General features: G+C 33.3%; 1 protein-coding gene across 1 annotated transcript; it reads right to left on the bottom strand.

Moving 5' to 3' along the window:
• Positions 1–4,039: 4,039 nt before the first annotated feature.
• On the bottom strand, positions 4,040–21,310 carry LOC110993009 (protein-glucosylgalactosylhydroxylysine glucosidase). Its single transcript, XM_045630511.1, has 15 exons — positions 21,123–21,310; positions 20,867–21,056; positions 18,210–18,541; positions 16,989–17,291; positions 16,634–16,734; positions 15,530–15,665; positions 14,660–14,807; positions 14,235–14,382; positions 13,335–13,425; positions 12,431–12,518; positions 10,799–10,996; positions 9,583–9,751; positions 5,637–5,808; positions 5,158–5,298; positions 4,040–4,208 (listed from the first exon to the last, which is right to left on the bottom strand). The coding sequence occupies exons 2-15, from the start codon at positions 21,040–21,042 to the stop codon at positions 4,099–4,101; spliced, it is 2,313 nt and encodes a 770-aa protein (XP_045486467.1). The 5' UTR covers positions 21,043–21,056; positions 21,123–21,310; the 3' UTR covers positions 4,040–4,098.
• Positions 21,311–22,202: the final 892 nt, after the last annotated feature.

The following is a 22,202-nucleotide window of genomic DNA, read 5'->3' on the forward strand; positions in this document are numbered from 1 at the left end:
TTTTCAGAGATATTCAAATTCAAGCAAAAAAATGCAGCCGTAGGATTAGGTAGCATAATTTTAGAATTGATTTTGGATTTAATTTAATAGATCTAAGCCATAAACTAGCTAAATTAATATAGAATAGCTTTGTTGATTATCTTGGCCTATCTAAGGCCTATAATGACAGTTATCTACCCGGAATCCAGGAAGCGGGATATATGTCATACACGGAGGAAATCAATTAAACAGACGCAAATTGATTAAATGCTCATCGCTTTATTGAGCCGTGATTTTGAGAGTGATCAATATAATTTGTAAATTTTGGTAGATTTCAAAAATGCAAAAAATTTCGTCAGTAGTTATAGCAGTATCCAAATATATAAAAATTAAATTAAAAGAAAGGTCGAAGTTAAGGTTGATCCAATAAAAATTATAAAAGGATCAACTCATGAAACAAAAGAAGAACTATCATCAAACAAATAAAAAAACGTTTCCTAAATTTCAAATCTTATCTTACTTTACACCTTTATAATCTTTAATCATGAAATATTGAATCTAATCGATTCAGTTTTATTGTAGAGATCAAAATTATTCAAACGAATCGGCTAAGGGCTGACGTCAGATCGTATGACATTATTTAAATTCTATTCAAATTAAAAAATCATTTATTCATGTAGATAACATAATGTACACTTATGAACGTCAAAATAGAAACATACATTGGATGCTTCTAAAATTACATTTACTGCCAGTTCTCAAATCAAGGGCGTAGAACGGAAGAGAAGAACTGGCAATAAACCCTTTAGTATAGAAGCGCTGCAAAGTAAAGTCTTTATATGCATACTTCGTAGTCTGTTATCAAGCAATCAAGTGAGTAATTATTTTATTAAACTAGGGGGCCGTTCAAGTAGCACTATAGGGGAGAGGGGGCAGGTTGTCTTTTATTTTTGTTGTTAGTGATTACGTCGCTGAATTGATTACGCTTAAAAGCGTATTGCATTTTCGAGGACTCCTACAATTTTTTTTCTTTTTTTTAGCTTTGCTACTTTTGCTGACAAGAGAAGAGAATTGCAGAAAATGCTTACGTAATACTTGTATTGAACGGCCCCTAGGAACAATATTATCAATGTATACTTAAATTAACAGTCATAGACTGAAAATATTACTTAACTATTTTCAGTAAACCTCATACTAACATACAAGCTTATTATTATGTCCTGGGTGTGATTGATTATCAAGTAATGATTGGCAAGTATTTGTTTTAAGTTGGGTTAAAATTGCGTACTTAAAATATGTTCCTGTACACTCATAGTCACAATTTGATTCCATTTTCTTTATCCATTTCCCATTGGGCGTGGAAATCTACGATAGGAATTTTGGAATTTAATTATCTATTACAAAAATAACTGGGTATTAAATAACACACAAACAAACGCAGTCGCAGCGGTTTTTTATGAAATATGATATTTCACCTGCGTCGAAAATAATATCTAGGTTATTTTTAGTAATATTTCTGATGATTAAACTTTTCATTCAAGACAATTATTAAGAATTATTGTAAAGATAATGTATGTGTGTATGTAATAAGACATATTTAAATCTTAAGACAAAAGAATAGGCAAAAGACGTAAGAATTAGAAGATAGAAGTAGTGGACATCTTCTGTCTGTCCAATGCAATTCAAGTTGTTAACAGCCAACCTTTATTCTTGTACAAAAATAGTTTAAATATAAATGTGTTATGAAGAAATAATAAAGAAAAATACTGTTTACATGTGAAAAGAAAGAGACTGGCTGTCCACAACACAGGGAATTCTTGTGTGGGGGCCAGTGCATTTTATTATCTAAATATTCCTGTATATTGTGTCGAATAAAGTTGCTTCTTTCTTTTCTCTCTTTTTCTATAGTAATGAACTGGCATCTAATGAAGTATATAAGAATAAATCTTAATTGATTATGCCCATCATCTAAATATAAGACAAAGTCGTGTCGTCTACACGGTTACTAGCCCAGTCATATTAGGGGTTTCACCTCGGAATGAAAGATAATAAGCTGCAAATTGGTATGAACCTTTGTTTTGTCATTCTAAATGTTGTCTCAAAAGTCACAATCGTTATCGTGTCCGCGTCTCAAGATATTCAAGGTCAAAGGTCACAAAAATCGGTTTTTCGCGAATATCTGGCTTCCTATCGGTTAAATGAGATTTGCATTTATTATAAAAGTTGTAGGGTATAAAATTCCCTACAACTTTTGTGTAAACTTTTTTTTCATACGACCAACCGTTTTGAAGGTAGAGCGCGAAGTGCACATCGTACAGTCATATACGGCCTAATGCAAGGTCAAGCGTGAGTTATGGTTATCAGTACGTTATAAAGTCAATTATTTACAATAATTATAATTATTAAACAATGCCTATTATTTATGTTCTAACTATTAATTATTTATATTTAATTAAAGTAAGTAACTTGATTATTTATATATAATTATTCATATTTAACTATTTAAGTATAAAATATTATTAATTCTGGATTATATATTTTAGTTTTATTTTAAGTTAAAATGATAGTAAGAGTATATATTTTACACATATTTTTATTTATTATTAAATACGGCATAATATACATTTATCAAAATGTGAGTTCAAATATCAAAAGTATCTTTGTTGATTTTAATTGTAATGAAATTGGAAATGGAAGCTAATTATCTTCTTCTTCTTCGTCTTCTTCTTCTTCTTGTCGCTCAAAAATGTTCGATTCATTGTCATCATCCTCATTATCTGTCATGTTCATCTCCAAACCTTCCAGAATATCGGGATCATATGTATTTTCTTCATCGGGATTACTTGGATACAGTGAAGCGTTGAGGCAAGCTTGTCCGTTGCACTGGCCGCAAGCTAAAGAACATTGTAGCCCTGATTTTCTGCATCCACAGCGGGAACCACAACCATTTTTGCAATTGCAAAATATTACGTTTAGTAGTTCGGCTGGTGCTGGAGGTAATAACGTTCGTATGGGCTCCAGGATTTCATTTTCAAGCATCCAGCCCCATTCTTGAGGTTCTAAGTCCTTCCCTAACCACGTTTGAATCTGGTAGTAGAAACGTTTTATGTGTTGATGAGCTGCTACACTTGTTGGTGGAAGTGTTGACAGTTGTACAGGTTTATGACTGTACGATGTGCACTTCGCGCTCTACCTTCAAAACGGTTGGTCGTATGAAAAAAAAGTTTGAACAAAAGTTGTAGGGAATTTTATAGCCTAAAACTTTTATAATAAATGCAAATCTCATTTAACCGATAGGAAGCCAGATATTCGCGAAAAACCGATTTTTGTGACCTTTGACCTTGAATATCTTGAGACGCGGACACGATAACGATTGTGACTTTTGAGACAACATTTAGAATGACAAAACAAAGGTTCATACCAATTTGCAGCTTATTATCTTTCATTCCGAGGTTGACCCCTTTTCTTACCTAATATGACTGGGCTATACACCACTTATACTCAAGATCAGCTAGACCGGTGTTATTAATCCCTGTTCTGGTGGATTCTTCTCCGCTCCGAATAGCAGAATAAGCAATAAAATATCGGATAAGTTATGTATTAACAATAAAAAAATTAGTTAATTTTACGAATTCAAACATTATGTGGTGCCATCTGTTGACAAAACTACGCATCATTTTACATCGAATTCGTGTCAGTTCAAGAAATGCCAATCTTGATGTAAAAGAGGAGATGCATAACCAGGCTTTGATTTTGATTCGAAACTCTGCAAAAACTGTCATTCTTCTTTCGTATTGGCAAGCAATAAAACACTTCTGTATTTGGAGAAAAAAGTTGTATTAATGTTAATAATTAATACAACCATTATTATTATGTAATGAATATATAATGAAATCCTAAATTTAGTTTTACTAAACTTTCTATGTACGAACCAATTGCTTATGCGCAAGTGGTTCGTACGGTGGTGAAAACATCGTAAAAAAGCTGATCAAATTAGAAAGAATTCTGAGGCTTAGACCTAAAATGTTGTAGCGGCGCTGGTTTTAAAATGAAACACATATTAAGATATTTCTTTATTAAGTTAATGAATAATTTAGACAGTCTATTGTTTGGTCTGTGTTAAGGTTCTATTGGTCTTAAATAGTTTTCGCCAATGACATCAGCCGGAACCTTGCAGTCTTTCCAAGGCGTTGAATGTATGGTGAATGGACCAGACCCCATCAATGTTACTGTAAATATTACCTTAGATAAAGTTCTTGACAACTTAGATAAACTTTTGTATTTAGACTATCCATTAATGTATGTATAAAAACAATTTCGATACGTTAGTAGAATTATTACTAAGAGTTATTGGTGTTTGTCGCACCAATACTGCCACATCATTGGCATATAGATGTACAGGCGTCGCCAGCTTATGACTTATGACTAAGGAGGGGCATGGGGCAACATTATGGGGGATAAAAAATATCTTAGGATGCGGCATTTATTAATAGATAAGGAAATCAATTGCTTGCAGTTAGATCTCCCAAACACTCTTTGGCGACGCCCTTGCATATATATAGGTACGCTCCAGAGATCCTTATAAATAAATTTACTGTTTTTTTTTATACAGCCAGGAGGCTCACTTGATGTTAATTGATACCGATGCCCATGGACAATTTGATTGCCAGAAAGTTCTCAAGTTGCAGGCCTTTTAAGAATTGACACGCTCGTATCTTAGGGTCTTTATTGGGAAATAGTTCAGTAGGCATCTGGTTCCACAAAATGCATTAAAAACGCTCAGTTGCTGAACGAAGGACAACTCCTTTGAAAACTCTCCATGATAAATGTAGAACAACAATGTGGTTATCAAAAACGCCTGGGAAATTATGATAGCAATTGTTTTAAGCATGCGCCATGTACATACCGGCAAACATCTCGAACAAATGTCCTTACTCCTTGCCTGCGCGGTGTTTAGGTATCACTGTGAGAGGGGGGGAGGGGGGAAAGTGACGTGTCAATCGCGTGACACGTCACCCTCCCCAAAACTTTCCCCCACTCCCTTGCTTAATGCTCAAGAAGTTTGCCGGTATCTGTACCATGGAACAATTGTAGTCCCACATACTAGTTACCCACCTGTGACCACATTTCAGTCATAAAAGTTTTATTATTATGAAATAAATTAAATATATATGTTACCTGTAAGTCCCGGAACGAGTGTGATATTATATTTCCCATTAAACGTAGTGAGAGGCCATTCATCATCCAGTGACGTCACAGTTAGCGTTGTGCCTGCCACCCTAATATCTAATGTCAGGTGTGCGCCTAAATATTTAATTCCTAAAAGTATATAATAAAGTATACATAAATTTCTCAGAACTCGAACAAATATTATAAATTGTAAAATTCATTGGTTTTAAATGGGAAAATTTCCCACTCTTAAAAAAGAATTTCTTAATATATATATAAAACGAAACAGAAAATATTAGTAAATAAAATAAAACAGATAAAAAAAGAAATTTCCAAGGCAATTCAAGTTGTTAACAGCTAATCTTTATAAGAAAGAAAAGATAAGTCACCAAGTGACGCGAGAGAAAGAGTAAGAAAGAGAGCCTCTAGTTACTAAAACGTTCACATTTGTCGATATGAATCAAAGAAAAAGAGGTTCAGAACCTTACCTTTTATCCTAAACCTCGTGGCTTCGGGAGGGAGTTGAGGTCTATTAATAGTGATCTTGTCCAACTTTACACTGATGCCTGCATAACCGAAGATTAAAGCCTGAAGAAATCCTCCCATTCCCGTGAAGAAGTTGACCGCACCCACATCCGGACGGCGGAGTTCACTCCATACCTAAAATACTCTTAAATTGTAATATGCCCTAACGACTTCTATACATAAAATAATAATAAAGCCTTTATTGTTACGTTACGTAACAGTGAATTATTTTGTAATGGTTAAGTATTGTTGAATGAAGTAGAAGATTACTCCGAATTATTTAGATTTAATGCAGTGTTGGTGAATTTCCTGCTTCTGCTGTTTTGATAGTATTTTTAAATAATACTGTGTTGGTGACGAGAGTATGTTATATTTTTTTAATTATTCAAAAATAGTACAGTGTTGTTTGATAAAGCTGAAAATTAGTTAAATAATGCACTATTGATGGTAAACCTGAATAATGTTATAATTTCTGGAAATAGAGCAATATATTATTTTTTAATACTCAGAATTACTACTTATTATCTAAACTAAAAGAATACTTTTGAAAATTGGTTTTAGAATTTATTTTTAAGAAGATTTAACATATTTTTTGAGATAATGCAGTATTAGTGAATGAAATTGAATATTTTATGTTATTTGGTAGATGATGAAGGGTCGGGGTCTATTGTTGCTTGAAAAGGCATTGGAAGCAACGGCAACCGAGGCTGCGTCAACCACTTCACAAAGAAAAATAGAAATTTGTGTTGAAAATGAAGCAAAAATTTAGATGCATCACCATCATCAATCGTGGTATCACCAGTTACATCATTAACTATCACGGTATCACCTGTTGCAGCATCAGCTCTCGAGGTATCACCTATTGTAGCTTCAAAAAAGTCTTGACACCCGAAAAGAGTAATGAAAGAGATTTTATAGATGATTCGGATCGGAACGGATCCTACTTTTTCTATCCGAAAAATACAAAAATTCCGGCCACCTGTAATACCTAGACGGGTATCTTCGTTTTCCTTCTCAAGTACCTCTTCAGACTCCAGCTCATCGTCATCAAGCTCTAGCAGCTCAAAGTGCTCTTCTGACAATGAATCCAATAGACCAGGCCCATCGGCAGAAGATACCCGAAACCGAAGTGAAGTTGTGTCCTTGCCAAGTATCAACTCAATGTATAGTTGATATTTGCAAAAAAGGACCCTATAAATGATGTGACGTCATATTCTATAGCGACAATTGCTTTCGGCAACAAAAAAACAAATACTTACTATCTTTCTATGCTTACGCATTTAACAACATGCTTAGAGTTAATTCCATAACACATAAATTTTTTATCCGCGAACATTCTCAAAACGAAGGGGACAACGTCCACAGTGTAAAAGAAAAACAGATTAAAAGATACTTAAAATCTGTTCCTATTTATTGCCCACAGCAATATGCTACTTTAATTCGTACTGCGAAGAAAACAAGAGAGCCGTATACAATAACTTTTATGACCTGAAAGCCCTTCAGGAATCTTGGGGCAATAATTTTAATGTGGATGAGGACAATAACCAAGTCAAGTGGATTAACATTGAGCAACTTCGCGTTGAAAAGCCTAAAGAAAAATATCCTTTGAGTTTCTTCTATAAAACAACGTACAGTGAGACTAATTTTAAGAAAGTTTGTGTTCGAAGGCGCTACAAAGATCAAAACTTTTCTCCACAATTTCTTAAAGCATATACAGAAAAACAACCTCTGGCTGAAAACAAAAAGAGAGATATAATGGAATTAATTGAAAATTTTATATTAATTTCCTTCATTGAATTGAAAATTTCATATCTAAGTATCCTGTGATTATTTTATTTTTTATAAAAAGTTTAAGGTAGTAATAGATAATTATGAAAGTAAACTTGTGATGTTACATTAATTTTTGGTTTAAGATTGCTTTTTTTTAGCTTTGATCTAAAGGTCACAAACGACCCCAACTACACTACAACATGTAAGACTGTTTTTCTTCATAACATAATAAAGCTGATCACACTGTCACAGTGTATAATAAAAGTGCATGCTGATTTTCATAGATTCCATTGTTTTATTTACTGTTTTATGAATACATTCTTGAAATTAAAACAGATAATTCTTTGTTGAATATTTACGACCAAATATATTATGATAGGATTACACTGCATTATTTCAGAATCAATCAGTAAGAACGGAGTAAATAAAAATAATTTTTATTTTATTGATTCAATAGTTTTACAATAGTGAATTAACTCGAAAAGTAAGGATTAAACACTTTATGTGAGTTTTTTACAGTAATTAACTAATGTCATATTGATAAGCATTTGATTATTCACACAATATTTAAAAAATCTTAGTAATAACTTTACATCTTATATGATACAACAGTTTTTAGTCGATACTGAAAAAAGTTATATTTTGACTTAGTGCAGTATTGATCTGGGTGTGCGATATTAGGTAAATAAGTGTGAAATACTAAACAAATTATCACTGAAAATTAAAAATAAATACTAATAATTAATCAGCAAGCCGGTTGATTTTGAGGAGGCCGTGGAGAGGATTCTACCTAAAAACAACATAATTAAAATTTAACTAAATTTACGTTACTCAAATATCCATATGGAACGAGGACTTTACCCAAAGCGAACCAAATTCGAGTCTTATTGCGGAAAATGAGTCCACCTACCTACCTATCCCACTGGAAATATTTTTTACCAGGAAATAACGGTAAAAACATCGAATGGAAACTAGCTTAAGAAACAAAAAGTCAAAGGTGTTTGTCAGGCACAGAAGGCTGCACACTTGCCTATTAGATTGACAAATCATGAAGCAGATACAGAATGAAGCCCAGATCTAAAGAGAAGTGCCATTGGTTATTTCTTTACCAACGAAATAGCAAATTCTGCAAATTCTGAATAGATTCGTTAAGGTATCATGGCACCAGATGGTCATTTAAAACAAACTTCTGGGTCAGATTTCTTATCTGTTTCGTGATTATTTTCTTTTTTCTAACAGGAAAGTAGATCAGTTTAATCTCGATTATTCGTTTCAGCCTGTTGAAAACATAAACCTCCCCCTTAATTTCCAGTGCGACTGGTTACCCGCGCTCTGAATCCAACGCCTTCCATCCACCTTCACCACGTCACCCCCTAGTGGGAGTGGATCCAATGGTTCGCCAACTGGTCATCGGCCATTCCAGAGGGACACTCCAGATTATTACACATCTAATATAATTTAATTATTTTTTCATGTAAGAAACAAAAACAATCGAGCAGAGGGCTCGGCTGATATTAAGTGCCCTGAGACACTCACATCACTAGAGGGCTCGGCAATGCGTTGCCGGCCTTTTAAAAAATCAGCATTTTTCAACAAAACCTATCTATCTAATATTCTATCTATATCACCTAACTATCTAGATATTTTGCTTGATCATCCTCCCATCTTTTAATTTGGAGAAGGTCTGCCAAGGATAGAGAGACATGAAAACAATTCAAACATCCTGACCAAAGTGGTTGCTAATAAATTTATTATTTGAATTAGATTGAAGAATACTATCATTTTATCAGAATAGCATGTAAGTTAAAAAAAAAATAGCGAACTAAACCTTTATTATTATTATAATTATATCATCTACTATGCTATATATTTTGTTTATGTAATTATAAATTGTATTTTCTTGTTATTTAGTTTTAGGACGGATACTCATCATTTATAGAAGCAATCCCCAACCCAGCTGGTCCCGTGGGGAATTAGACCACAACCAAATGTACAACCTTAAATGTAAAAATGGGGGAGGCCTTTGCCAGTGGGCACACAGAATCAGTTATCATAGACAACAAAAACAATAGCTATAATGTATGTATTGATTCTGATAAAAATAAATAAATAACTTATCATTTCTAATTAAATACCAACCTTAAATGGCTCTCTGACGTAGGGCTCATAGCTTCTGTTGAAGAGGGAAGCCGCCCTCAAGTTGTCTTCGAGCTGAAGATGGCCAATCGCGTGCATACTCCAAGTCATCGCTGGTCCCGTACTTCGAGTTACGGTCTCATAGTATGAGAGATCGTTTGCTCGGGTTGACCTGAAAAAAATAGAATCGCTTTGAAATATTATCATATTGGACTTAAGAAAAATATTGATTAGTTAGAGTGTGAAAGTACTACCCAATCGTAAGTTGAAAATAAATCCTAAACCGATTTTGATGAATTTTAGTGGAAATGCTTTAGAATCACCATCCGGTATGTCAATGTATTTATTTCAACAAAAGAGTTGTACTATTAATATGGTCACTATATGGTATTGAACGCGTAAAAACAATCGTAAGTTGAATATGATGGTTTTAATGGCTAAAGCGATTTTGATGAATTTTGGTGGAAATAGATGACGATCCTTTATGTATTTATTTAAACATAAGATTTGTTACATTAATATCGTATAATGTATGTCTGGTCCGCTTATCTATAGAAAACGGGGTCTCAACAGGACTTTTCGTCTTTCGACACGTTGGCACACAATAATTCTTTCGTTCTAGATTCTCTGTGTGAGTTGATGGAATAAATATTAATTGTTTAAAAAACGTTAACCACGAAATCTTTGAAAGCACAAAAGCCGCTGAGCAGAGCAGATGGAAGTTAAATGGAAAAAATATAAAGGTATTTTCTCCAAGTTCAGTATTCCCTTTGGAGAAGAGACTCTTGAGCCTCTTCTTCACTTCTTCTGTTGGGTTTATGCACAGGAGCCAATTAAAGAAGTTGGCGTCAGGTAGAGTACCGGTGACTTTCGTCTCGATCTTTCGTCGCTCAATGAATAAGTATCGTAATACACCGAGGAAATGCTTACTGCTGCCAGCGTTATAGGTACATTTTTGATTGCTCCAGGGTCCAAACTTTTAAAATTTATTTTAATTTTCTAATTATTCTTCTTAATTATGAAAATTACTTAAAAATACATGGTATTAATTATTTTTGGCATTCATTTCCTTGTATTTTCATTTTTTTCCATACTGCTGTCACAATTAAACAAAAGAATCGTTAAATTTGAAAAATCAAAACGACAAATTATATTATGTAATAAATACATGTTAGAGTTAAAGACGATTTTTAAACAAAATATGACCAAAATAACTTACATGTTCATTGGATACTGTAAAGGGTATCCCAATAGGACAGCATCGGCCTGTTTGATGACGTCACCGCGGTGATAACCACTGAACTGCGGGTGATAATCCAGGGTTCGATCGTAAGGAAGAGAAAGGCTCCAGGCAATGTCTGCCCATCGATCTGGGTTCTTCGCCTCAAAGTATGATTTGCAAAGGCACGCTACATATCTGTAAAAGATTACAAGTGTTAGAACAATTCGTAATATATAAAATAAAAGTTATTAGTGGCTGACAACGACGCTGCTAACCAAGACATTAATTAGTAACTATTTAATTCGAATAGTAAAGTTGGAATATGGGACTCGGGCGTTCCAATAAAAAAATCTATTTTGTTTTTTTTGCGAAAGTTTGTTAATTAACTTACTAACTAACTAACGTTAATAACAATAAAACAATCAAATCATTTCTATTCATAACAATAAAATATATTGTATTTACAATTTTTATTAACAAAGTAATTATAAAAATAATAATAAAAAAATATCTATACTAGTATTATAAACATGTTAGTAACAAATTGGCTCAAAACCGATTTTAAAAATTCTTTCACCATTTGAATGCTAAATTATCACTGATTTATAGAGGCTTTAATTGTAAGAAAAAAAAGGATCCTACTAATACTACAATCGTGTTATCCAAGGTGTAAAAAATGCCAAAAAAATATATTTCATGGCATTGCCTGCGAGAACTATTCATAGAACAAAAAAATATGTTCCACAATATTAGAGAACATATCTACAAATAATGTTTACAAAATAAATGTCCACCCGTGCAAAGCCGGGACTGTCCACTAGTAAATATAAAATAAACAATGGTTTAATAAAGTTACAAATATATATTCATAATTATTTTAGCAATGATACGTACAAACTCCACAGGCGCAAAAGATTTTAGCAGGCGCCTGGAATTCTCTACTCCTAAATCAATTACCGACTACACCACATCATACCCAACGTGACTAGATTTTCCATTTTGAACGGGACAGTCCCTTTTTCCAATTGTATTGTTGTCCCCGAAATGAACTGAGGGACGCAGAATTGTCCCATTTTCAGAAACCGCGTGAAGATTTGAGCAACGGAATATAAGAAAAACGTGCCAATAGCTTAATTCTTATTTGAAATCGCCATTTGTACTTCTGATAAATATAAATAAAACTTAAATTTATCCATACCTACCTTTTGTGATTCGTAACTTTTAACTAACCTTTTGAAATAAATAACTTTAAAAAAGTGTTTTTTTTTATTGCCTAGTTATTATTTGATTTTAATTCTCATTATAAGTTAAAGTATCAACGGTCTTTTTAATCATACCCAACGAAACCTATCCCAATAACGCACTTTCTTTGCCCAACGCTTTTTACTTTTCTCTTTCATTTTAAGCCTAATAAGAACCCTTTAATGAGTAAAGTTAGTATAGCATCGCAACCTCAGTACCTCTAACTGTTAGATATAACCTCATGTTTTAGACTATTAATATTTGTTGACAGCTTTAAAAAAGTGTTTAATTTATTTTATTGTGACCAAAATTTTAACCAGAATTAATTTTATAATGAAATAAATAAAGTTAGGTATTAATTTTATAAGTAAATATTAAAAAACTTACTGAGCCAAATATAAAGAATATCCTGCGACGACGTTAGTGAAAACCGAATTTGTTACATTGCTGTGGTCTTCGTCTGGACCCATTACGTCTGAAAATATACAACGAAATATGCATATATTTACTGGCGTTTACCACATCGTAAATAATACTATATATGTATTTCCGTTTACCGTCTACGGTACGAGGTATTCTAATTATGTTTTGTCTAATTTTGCTTAGTTTACCTTAATTTTCATGTACATATTGTACATGAAAATTAAGGTAAACATAAATTTCACTTCAATTATATAGAATATGTATTAGAAAAAGCGTTTGACGTAAGGAAAAAATAACTAAAATGCAGTAGTGCTTAACGATAAATATTAAAATTAATCAAAAACATTTTATTTAAATAAATAAATTTCATAGTAAATACCGTCGTATATGAAATTGATTTAAAAACACCAAAATAATATTTATTTATTCTCACTGTTTAATAGTACTGTTACGAAACACGTGTTCTAAATATATAAATACTAGAATATATAACTTGAATATAGTTATCGATTTCCATGCCACCATTGTGTTGACAACAATTATAAATTAACCTTACAGTTATAATATGACATTTGCACTTTTTAATATGGCTGTTTGGTTTTTTTAATAATAAATTTTAATGTAAGCCTTTTTATTATTTATTTATTCTCTCTCTAATGCGTGCGGCTTCATCGATACTAATAGTCTTTTCAGCATTTGTATCTTGATTGCGAGCACGTTAAATCTGTGTAATAGTGTTTTATTAAATGTATATGTGATGTTTGTCCGCATAAAAAGAAATATAGTTTAAAAATTACTAATAAGCTATATTCATTGATAAAATAGTTTTTATGGGGTTTAAATTAACAAATATAAAAATATTACTTACTTGAAATATCATAAAGCCCAGTCGTATAGTTGATGACAGCACGCGAAGCCCAGAACTCGGCTATATTTGTCACTATGGAACAGCCTCCATGCTGAAAAAAAGGCGCTTTTAATTGTCCTTCAGATGATCAAATTTGTCTGATCAGCCATCTGTGCCTGACACACGCCTGCTACTTTTCGGGTTAACTGAGGCTACCAAAACATTGATATGCGACAAAACTCTGTTCTGGAAGACAAATCTTAGTCGAATAATGGAGGTCTTAAATTATTTTTTTTATAAAATAGGGGGCAAACGAGCAGAAGGCTCATTTGATGCTATGTAAAGCCACTGCCCATGGAGACTCAATAACAGAGGCTCGCGAGTGCGTTGCCGGCTATTAAAATGGCTCGCTCGTGCATTGAGGGAATATAATCGAATTGGTTTAGAAATACTTTAGTTGGCAGCTGGTTCCTCATAGTGGTATTTCTCACTATGTTTTCTTTTGTTTATTAAAAGCATTTAATTAAACACACCTACGAAACGCCAAGGCCGACTAGGCCAAACTTTTCAAGAACTATTAATCTATTTACATGTCGCAGTAAAGTAGTTAAATCAGAGAGTAAATTGAATCTCTAGGCAGTTAATTAAAGATCGATAAGTAACTGAATGAAACGATTAATGAGTTTCCTAAACGTTTCTAGGCAATAAGACTAAACTTAACTAACAATATAAATTTCATGTACCTAAACTAAAAAACTAAAAATGACAATTGAATTTTCAAATCAAAAACGTTCCCTGGGAAATATCTATCTAGAAATAGGAAATATTAGAAATAAGAAAAAGGGTCATATATTTGAACTTCAGAAATTTGTGTCTTAATTGACACTCTTTGGTCTGTCTTTTTATAAAAATCGTTTTTACCTTCAGCCAGTTTTCGTCCCTTGTAACAGCGAGATATTGCCTTGCCGCGAAAGAAATGCATCCGGTGACGTGTTGCTCGAACTCGGCCACTTCCGGGCAACATGGCTGCGTCACTTCCCCTCCTGTGAATGCGCTTTCCCAGGGAAATCTGGAATTGAGCTCGTTGTAAGAAAACCTAGGATGCTGACATAACCTAAATTATTATTATTAAATATTTTCTTTTTTAAGTAATATAATCTTTTTTTGCGACTGAGGCACAAACTACCTGATGTGGTATCTGGCAGCCTAACCTTTTTATTTCTTTTTGATTATTGTCATTTTATGTGTTTATGTGTGTGTGTGTGTTTTGTTTGTAATAAATAATATGTCTTTGTCTCCAAGATAGTATTCTCCAAATGTATGCTGCCTTCCGGAAATCGCAATACCTGTATCCTTTATTCCCCGTGATCTTGGCCAACTCAGCCGCGACGTAAGCAGTCTCCAGCCTATATTGGAGCAACGCCTTTGCGTACTCCGGATACAAAAGCAGAATGTTTGGATAAATCCACATCTCTGTGTCCCAGAAATTGTGACCTGGAAGAGATGGATCTGTGAATTTTAAGCAAACTCGGAGACTGCTGAACCAATTAAAGTATTCTGTAAATGTTTTTTGGGACTTTACAGAAATTATGACCTGGAAGAGATGGAAGTGTGAATTTTAAGCAACACTCGGAGACTTGCCAAATTCAAGTACTTTATAAAAGTTTTTTTAGGACTTTAATTACGAACACACGCATAGAAAATTTTTTATATCGTTTCCTGAACCTAAAAGCATCTGCCAGCCTGTACCTGTCTATTAATAAAATATCAAAGGAATAGATGAAATCTTCGGCCATATAGGGTTATTTGACCACATTTGTAGGCCTCTGGATTATTTAACCAAAACTATAGATTTATATAAATTATGGGAACCATTAAAATATAAAAATCAAGAAAACTGAGCGTTTCTTAAGGCGAGAGTTTCTTGAGGTACTTCAAGAAAGCGTCCCAGTTATTTAAAGGCTGGCAACGCACTTGAGAGCCATCTGACAATGTATGTGTGGTATCACAAGGAATCGGTCGCTAAATTCTAAAAAGTACATTGTTTCTTTCCATTTTTGTTATCGTTTCGTTGAGTAGGGCAAATGAAAAAAATATATGGTGGAGTTGAGTAGTTATGATTTTTTTTTCATTTTGAAAGAATGATACACGATAATGACACTGGGATAGGGCTTTAACAACCTGTGTGTATGGAACATAAAAAAATATCCTCGTACCTTCATAGTCTTCAAATGATCCACCTCTCGCCAAACCAGTGGGACTGAGACCATAGTATCTGTCAGACGGTTGATATGTCTCCTTCGAAGGCAGCGAGCTGAGATAGTAATACCAGATGCCATTTACGATTTTCGACTGGAATTTATATGAGGAATTATTAAGTGTCGTTTAATTAAATCCGATTTATTAAACCACCACACTTTGTGGAACCAGCTGCCGACTGAAGTATTTCGGAACCAATTCGACTAAGAATCCTTCAAGATAAGAGCGTACCAATTCTTAAAAGGCCAGCAACGCACTCGCGAGCCCCCTCTGGCATTGAAAGTGTCCATGGGCGGCGGTATCACTTAACATCAGGTGAGCCTCATGCCCGTTTGCCCCCTGTTCTATAAAAAAAATTGGATATAGATTCAACGTTTCGATTACTTCAATTGAGGTCTGACAACTATCCAATTTATTTATTGATATATAAATGTCCCAGCTAACTAGCTTAATCAGCCGTTCATTTAACAGTCTAGCCATTTAACTAAACGGCGCCGTATAAGTAAAAAGATGAAACATATTTTTTTTTATAGAACAGGGGGCAAACGGGCAGGAGGCTCACCTGATGTTAAAATATTTTTTATATATGACATAAAAAATATTTCTTTTAAATTATTTTCTATGCTGAGTTCGATTCAGTCTCACATTGTGTTATATACAGATTATTAAGATTGCCCCGTTAACAATTAAATTCCACCCCTGTAGGATTAGGAAACACTGGATCTTGCATGTGAACGATCTAAAAAAAGGCTTTAAAACATAATTGTCATTTGCGATGACAAAATCATTGCTTTTGAAAGATTCTGTATTAAAACTGCATTAAAATCTGTTGCCTTATCTAGAAGGGTACAAACCGGGCGATGAGCTTCTATTCTAAAGACGTTTTTTTTTTCGATATTACTGCATTTATTTTTTCCCGAAAAGGGGCAAACGGGCAAGAGGTTTATCGGATACTAGGACACTTTTCATGCCAGAGCCAGATTGAATTGAATTTGTATACTGTATACAATGTATATCAGAATTTTAAATTATAGTATATATAGTATTTCTCTTTTTCTTACCAATTTAAGATTGCCTTCTAACTCCACCCCAGCTTCTTTATACAGCTTCTGCCATTCTTCAACGTGTTTGTCGAATAGCTCATCCCCATCCTCCTGTAACACTGTTTCTCAATAACTTTAAGATATATTTTTTTTTAGTTTTTAAAACGAATTTAATAAGAAAAAATATGCAAGTCTCTTGCTACAAACATAATTTTTAAAGGGGCAAAGAATTCAGAACATAAGTATTGACAACAATTGTGAATGGCTGTTCTTATTATTATGACATAATAATTTATTTGACATTTTTATAACGCCAGAAAATACCGCAATACAAGCGGTTTTTTCATATTCTTTATTACATAATAAAAATTACCTTTAATAAATTCCTTCCTCGCTACAGTCGCATTCTTATCCACCGTCATCAGAAACGTAAAAACCCTTGGCCGGTAATGAGGTACCACGAGATGATCAGGCACAGATGTCCAGTAGGCACACACATCGGTAGGTAGAGGCTGATATTCAGGGTCTTCTGAGACCTTGGTCTTTCCGCATGAGGTCCACACCGACCGTCCATCGATTATCTCAGGCGTTGGGGACGAGAAATCAATATCTTTACTGTCGGGTCCCGGCATTTGTTTTATGGCTATCCAGATTTCGTGGTGGATGTGATTTGGATCTGAAATCCACAAAATTTCATAAACTGCCATTTGGCAAATGGCAAACGCATTTCCCCACGAAAAAAAATGTATTTATATATCAAAATTAATAGTTAACCATTGTAACCATCCAAACTATTGTTTTGGTAATTGTTTAGATAACAGGTAATTTTTACTTAAAAGAGTTTCCAATTCTTACATTTTATAATTAATTTGTAGTATTACTTTATTTACTATAAAAAAACTGTTTTATTAGATCTATTTATAACAATTTGTAAATATTTTAAGACTTTATGTATTATTAAAAAGTAGCAACATATTTTTATGCGCCTGATAGAATTAATGTAGCAAAGACTCGTTTGTGTCACTATGCTATGTTAAGAATGAAGGTATTCTTAAAATTGAGACTAAAATTACGTAAATAGTGGACGTAATAAAATAGTCACGATGTTTTTTATTTGGAATATTGAATAGAGAGTTTGTATGCGAATAATTATGACTCTTATGAAAAAACACAAATTATAATTATAATATGTTGATTTTGTTGCTACAATACCTTCTATAATAAAACAGTTATTTTAATAATTTATAATTGATACGTGAAGAAGACATACATTACATATACATACACATACATACATAGACATACTACACAGTATAAAACAAAGTCGCTTTCTCTGTACCTATGTCCCTTTGTATGCTTACATCTTTGAAACTACGCAACGGAACCCTACGAGTTTTATCAAAATAATGTACTAAGTATTGTACACATTGAAAAGGTCTACAGAAAAGTCAGAGATGGTATATGTCTATCTCTTATGGATAACCCACATTTTTATTTACAACGTTCACAGATTTTCTGTAGTGTATTTAGTATCAGCATTGCACCCGTGCAAAGCCGGGGCGGGTCGCTAGTAAATAATAAATGAGAAACTTACCAATACGCCTCTTCGGCTCCACGTGTATTTGATTAACAATAGCTCTAGTATAGAACTTGTGAGCGAAGATCCGTTGAGTGACAATCGATCTCTCTCTATCCACCGTAACAGTAAAGACACCATGTTTTGTATTCAATCTATATACAGGACTGTACGGATTATTAGTAAGAGTTGAGTTCAGTCTTATATTGGCCCAAGAGGGGATCCTTGCGCGACGACTTTCCCCTTTTCGCCCATTGTAAAGTCCATTCTTGTATACTGTGTCGCTAAAGATGTTGGTGGCGATGTGGCCATTACCAATCGATGGCATAAAGTGGTCATCTGACGGTAACCTTGAAATAAAAGTAGATTTAATTGACCACAGATAAAAATTTATACGCGTCTACTGCATATTCTCGTCGAATGCTGGCTGGATATGTACATAGATGATTTTCTAGTTTTATATATAACGTATATAATATAGTTTCTTAGTAAATATCCAATGCAAACAAACGATTTTGGACTGATATTATTTTAATGTATATGTTATAATTATAATCATATATATCTAATTTACATAACAGTATGAAAAAAGACAAATATGCTTTGGTATTCAATGGAACGGGTCCGGGAGTTTTTTTTTATTTTTTTTAATAGAACCGGGGGCAAACGGGCAGGAGGCTCACCTGATGTTAAGTGATACCGCCGCCCATGGACACTCTCAATGCCAGAGGGCTCGCGAGTGCGTTGCCGACCTTTTAAGAATTGGTACGCTCTTTTCTTGGAGGACCCTAAGTCGAATTGGTATATAATTGGAGTAGACTAATTTATAACGTCAAGCAACGGTAACGTTAAGCATATCCATGCTACATTTTTCTCATGCAAGGATTAGAGAGGCTGTATAATTTATTTTTAAATTTAAAACTAAAACCTGGCAGGTGCCTTTAGCTTGCCAATGGGCCGATACAGCTTGCAGCTTCCTTACCTAACCAAACAATCCTTTCAAACGTGATCAACGAGAATCTAATACTAAATTATCATGAAGAATAGATAATTAATTTTGCATGTTTTACACTTATGTCAATCATGAAACATAGTGGATTGATTTCGAATACAAAAAATTAGCAAATTCAAAACTGTAAATAAAAAATATTTTCATTTATCTATGTTCACAAAGGTCGTTGACTGCACGCAAACATAATACTTTAAGAATTTATTATAATGATAGGAATAAATTCTTGTATAGAACAATGGATGTTTCCACGCCTATATCATGAGGCCCAGGGGTTCGATTCGCACAGAAACAATTCAGTCAAGTTAATGACCTGAGCTGGTTTACGAGCCTAGACAATTTGAGTACTAGATTATTATCACCAATTAATCATATACCATATATGCTTAAAACTTATATAAGAATTTGAATATAATCTATATTTATTTATTTATTTATGTCATATGGTATTCTACTGTGGGGTGGCAAAGGATTAATCCATATTTGGTTGCAGAACTGTTCAGGGTATTTGTTGTTTTTTTATAGAACAGGGGGCCAACGGGCAGGAGGCTCACCTGATGTTAAGTGATAACGCCGCGTGCGTTGCCGGCCTTTAAAGAATTTGTACGCTCAAGGATTATAATAAAACGTATTTTATTTTATTTTTTATATATTCTTGAAGCCTTGTTGTTTTAAAAAAATACTATAAAAGATTTTATAAATGGTGACTTTCACCAGTATAATACTCGAAACAGAACTAATCTGAGTGAGTATACGACCAACCAGGCTCCAGAAGATAAACCACTCCTTATATGGAAATTGTATTCGTTTTTACAACTCTTCCAAGCGAAATTAGAGACTCAAAACTCTCGATAAACGAAAATTAATCAATAAAGCGTTTTATACATGTGACGATTATTTAAATGATCCTAATCCTTGGGATTGATTTGCTCCAGTTCAAACAATTTATAGGACTTAAAACTTGGCGATTAAAAAGAGTGGCAGACAGTTTTTTGCCCACTTACGCCCTTGACTAATAGGAAATGTAAATTTATAATTAATTTAACATCTTTTCTGTAGATGTTAATAAGTGTACCTATATAAATAAAGGTATTTTGTAGTACGAGTAATATAGGTTAGGTGTGTCCGAACCCAATATATGGTACGGATTCTTGCGTATCGATAAGTTTCCAGTGAATCTCACCCGCAATCCCAAATTTGTATAACGCTCTAGTGAGCAGTGATATTGAATACGTTAGTACTATATGGAAACCATTATTTGCGATCCATTCACAACGCAAAGATTATACAATATTATACATTCATTAGTACAGTATTTTCTCCTATGTACCCGAACAATCAACGACTTAGGAAATTGAATATAATGTCACTATGTATTGTTAAGTTTCTATCAGATACCTTATCTACATTGTTGTATTTGTACGTGACTTTTTATTATGTATGTAGTTTTTTTTCAATAATTGTTATGTATTTTAGAATAGTTATCTCGTAACATATACTGTAAATAAAGCAATATATGCGTCAGCCACTGAATTGGTTAAATAGAAACGAAACCTACGCAGAAATACGTTCCATGCAATTATACATTGAATATTTTAGTATGTGGGTACCAATTTTTTTACTTATTCTTATCACAGTTTGATTTTTGGTACCTGTAACTACTTACGTAAATGTTGAAAATATTGTAGGGTCCTCACTGACGTCATTTGTTTCTACTGGTAGCTTCTCAACCACATTATAACTTGCGCCTTTAGTAGCCAAAAATACCACCACTAATGCAGCAGCAATCAAAACGGCCAACATGGCCGCAACTGGCCTGTTTCGCGCCAAAAAATGCCACATCCAATATATTTTTCCTAATTACAACAATTAATGTAACGAATTTAAACTAAATATGATAAATTACTAAAAGCCAAAGTTACAGTTAAATCTAAACGCAATACACTTTTTAATTCGGTATTCGCACTAAAACACACTCACAACAACTTGTACAATTTGTTTAAATAGCACTGACAATTAAATAAAAACTTTTTAATTTGTCCTACTTTTCTCTAGTCAATTGTCAATGACCAATGCAGTTTACCGCGCACTGCGCAGCGACACATTAGATTAAGCGACCTGTGACATGACACTATTTAAGATGATAACGTGTACTAGGGCCGACCACTGGCCGGTTATATTGTTATAATAGCTTTTGTTTTTATTTTTTCAAATGAAATGCATGTTGAATAAATTTAAACTTAGAGTCTCAAAAATTTATTACGTACGCAGACATGCATTAACAGTAATTATTAAGTAAGGGGTTATTTATCGAATCGGAATCTAAAAATGTTATTTCACTGCCCTATAGTTTAAAGGTTATTTAATAATATTAGATATTCACAATAGTAAAACCAAAGCTGTAAAGTCGTAAAATATAAATAGTATAATCGTATAAGATAGTGAAAGAAAATCCTCTTTTCTTATTCACAAACATGTAACTTTTTTTTATTATTTTTCAGATATAAGATTAAAATGTGAAATTTGAAACTCTATATTTTGTAATATTTGTTACACTTTTTCAATAATGGAGTAGTGGACTACTTTAAGTATAATGGTTTTATTTACTCATTAAAAAAAATACCAAAAATGTTGTAGTCAGCCCTAAAGAAGTTTGTCAATTGTCACTTCCTTATTGTAATAAGTTTATGGAACATTGTCTATGATGTAGATTAACCGCTACAATTAGACGAACCTGTTAATTGTCTTCAATAATACGATGACAGCATAAAGTATTTTACAGCAGATGAAACTGTATTTTAGTTCGAAAAATTGGTGCGCTAAATCAACTAGCCTCACCATAAGCAAATTACGGGGGTGTCACAGACAATTTTTGGATTTCCATAAATAAACTTTTTTTGGGCAAACGGACATTAGGCCCTTATGATGTTAATTATATGATACCGCCGATTATACATTGTCAACGCAAGTGCATTGGCGGCGCGGCGTATTACGTATTAAAG

This window comes from Pieris rapae, chromosome 12 (assembly GCF_905147795.1).
Source record: "Pieris rapae chromosome 12, ilPieRapa1.1, whole genome shotgun sequence".
Taxonomy (NCBI): domain Eukaryota; kingdom Metazoa; phylum Arthropoda; class Insecta; order Lepidoptera; family Pieridae; genus Pieris; species Pieris rapae.

What these genes read in the sequence shown, in the direction of transcription:
- LOC110993009 (XM_045630511.1), bottom strand. Translation starts at nt 21,042, where the DNA reads ATGTGGCATTTTTTGGCGCGAAACAGGCCAGTTGCGGCCATGTTGGCC. An exon ending in ACGGGGAATAAAGGATACAG is followed by an intron (nt 14,383 to 14,659) that starts GTATTGCGATTT and finishes GCTCAATTCCAG; the next exon opens with ATTTCCCTGGGAAAGCGCAT. An exon ending in CACGAGGTTTAGGATAAAAG is followed by an intron (nt 5,299 to 5,636) that starts GTAAGGTTCTGA and finishes ATATACTTTTAG; the next exon opens with GAATTAAATATTTAGGCGCA.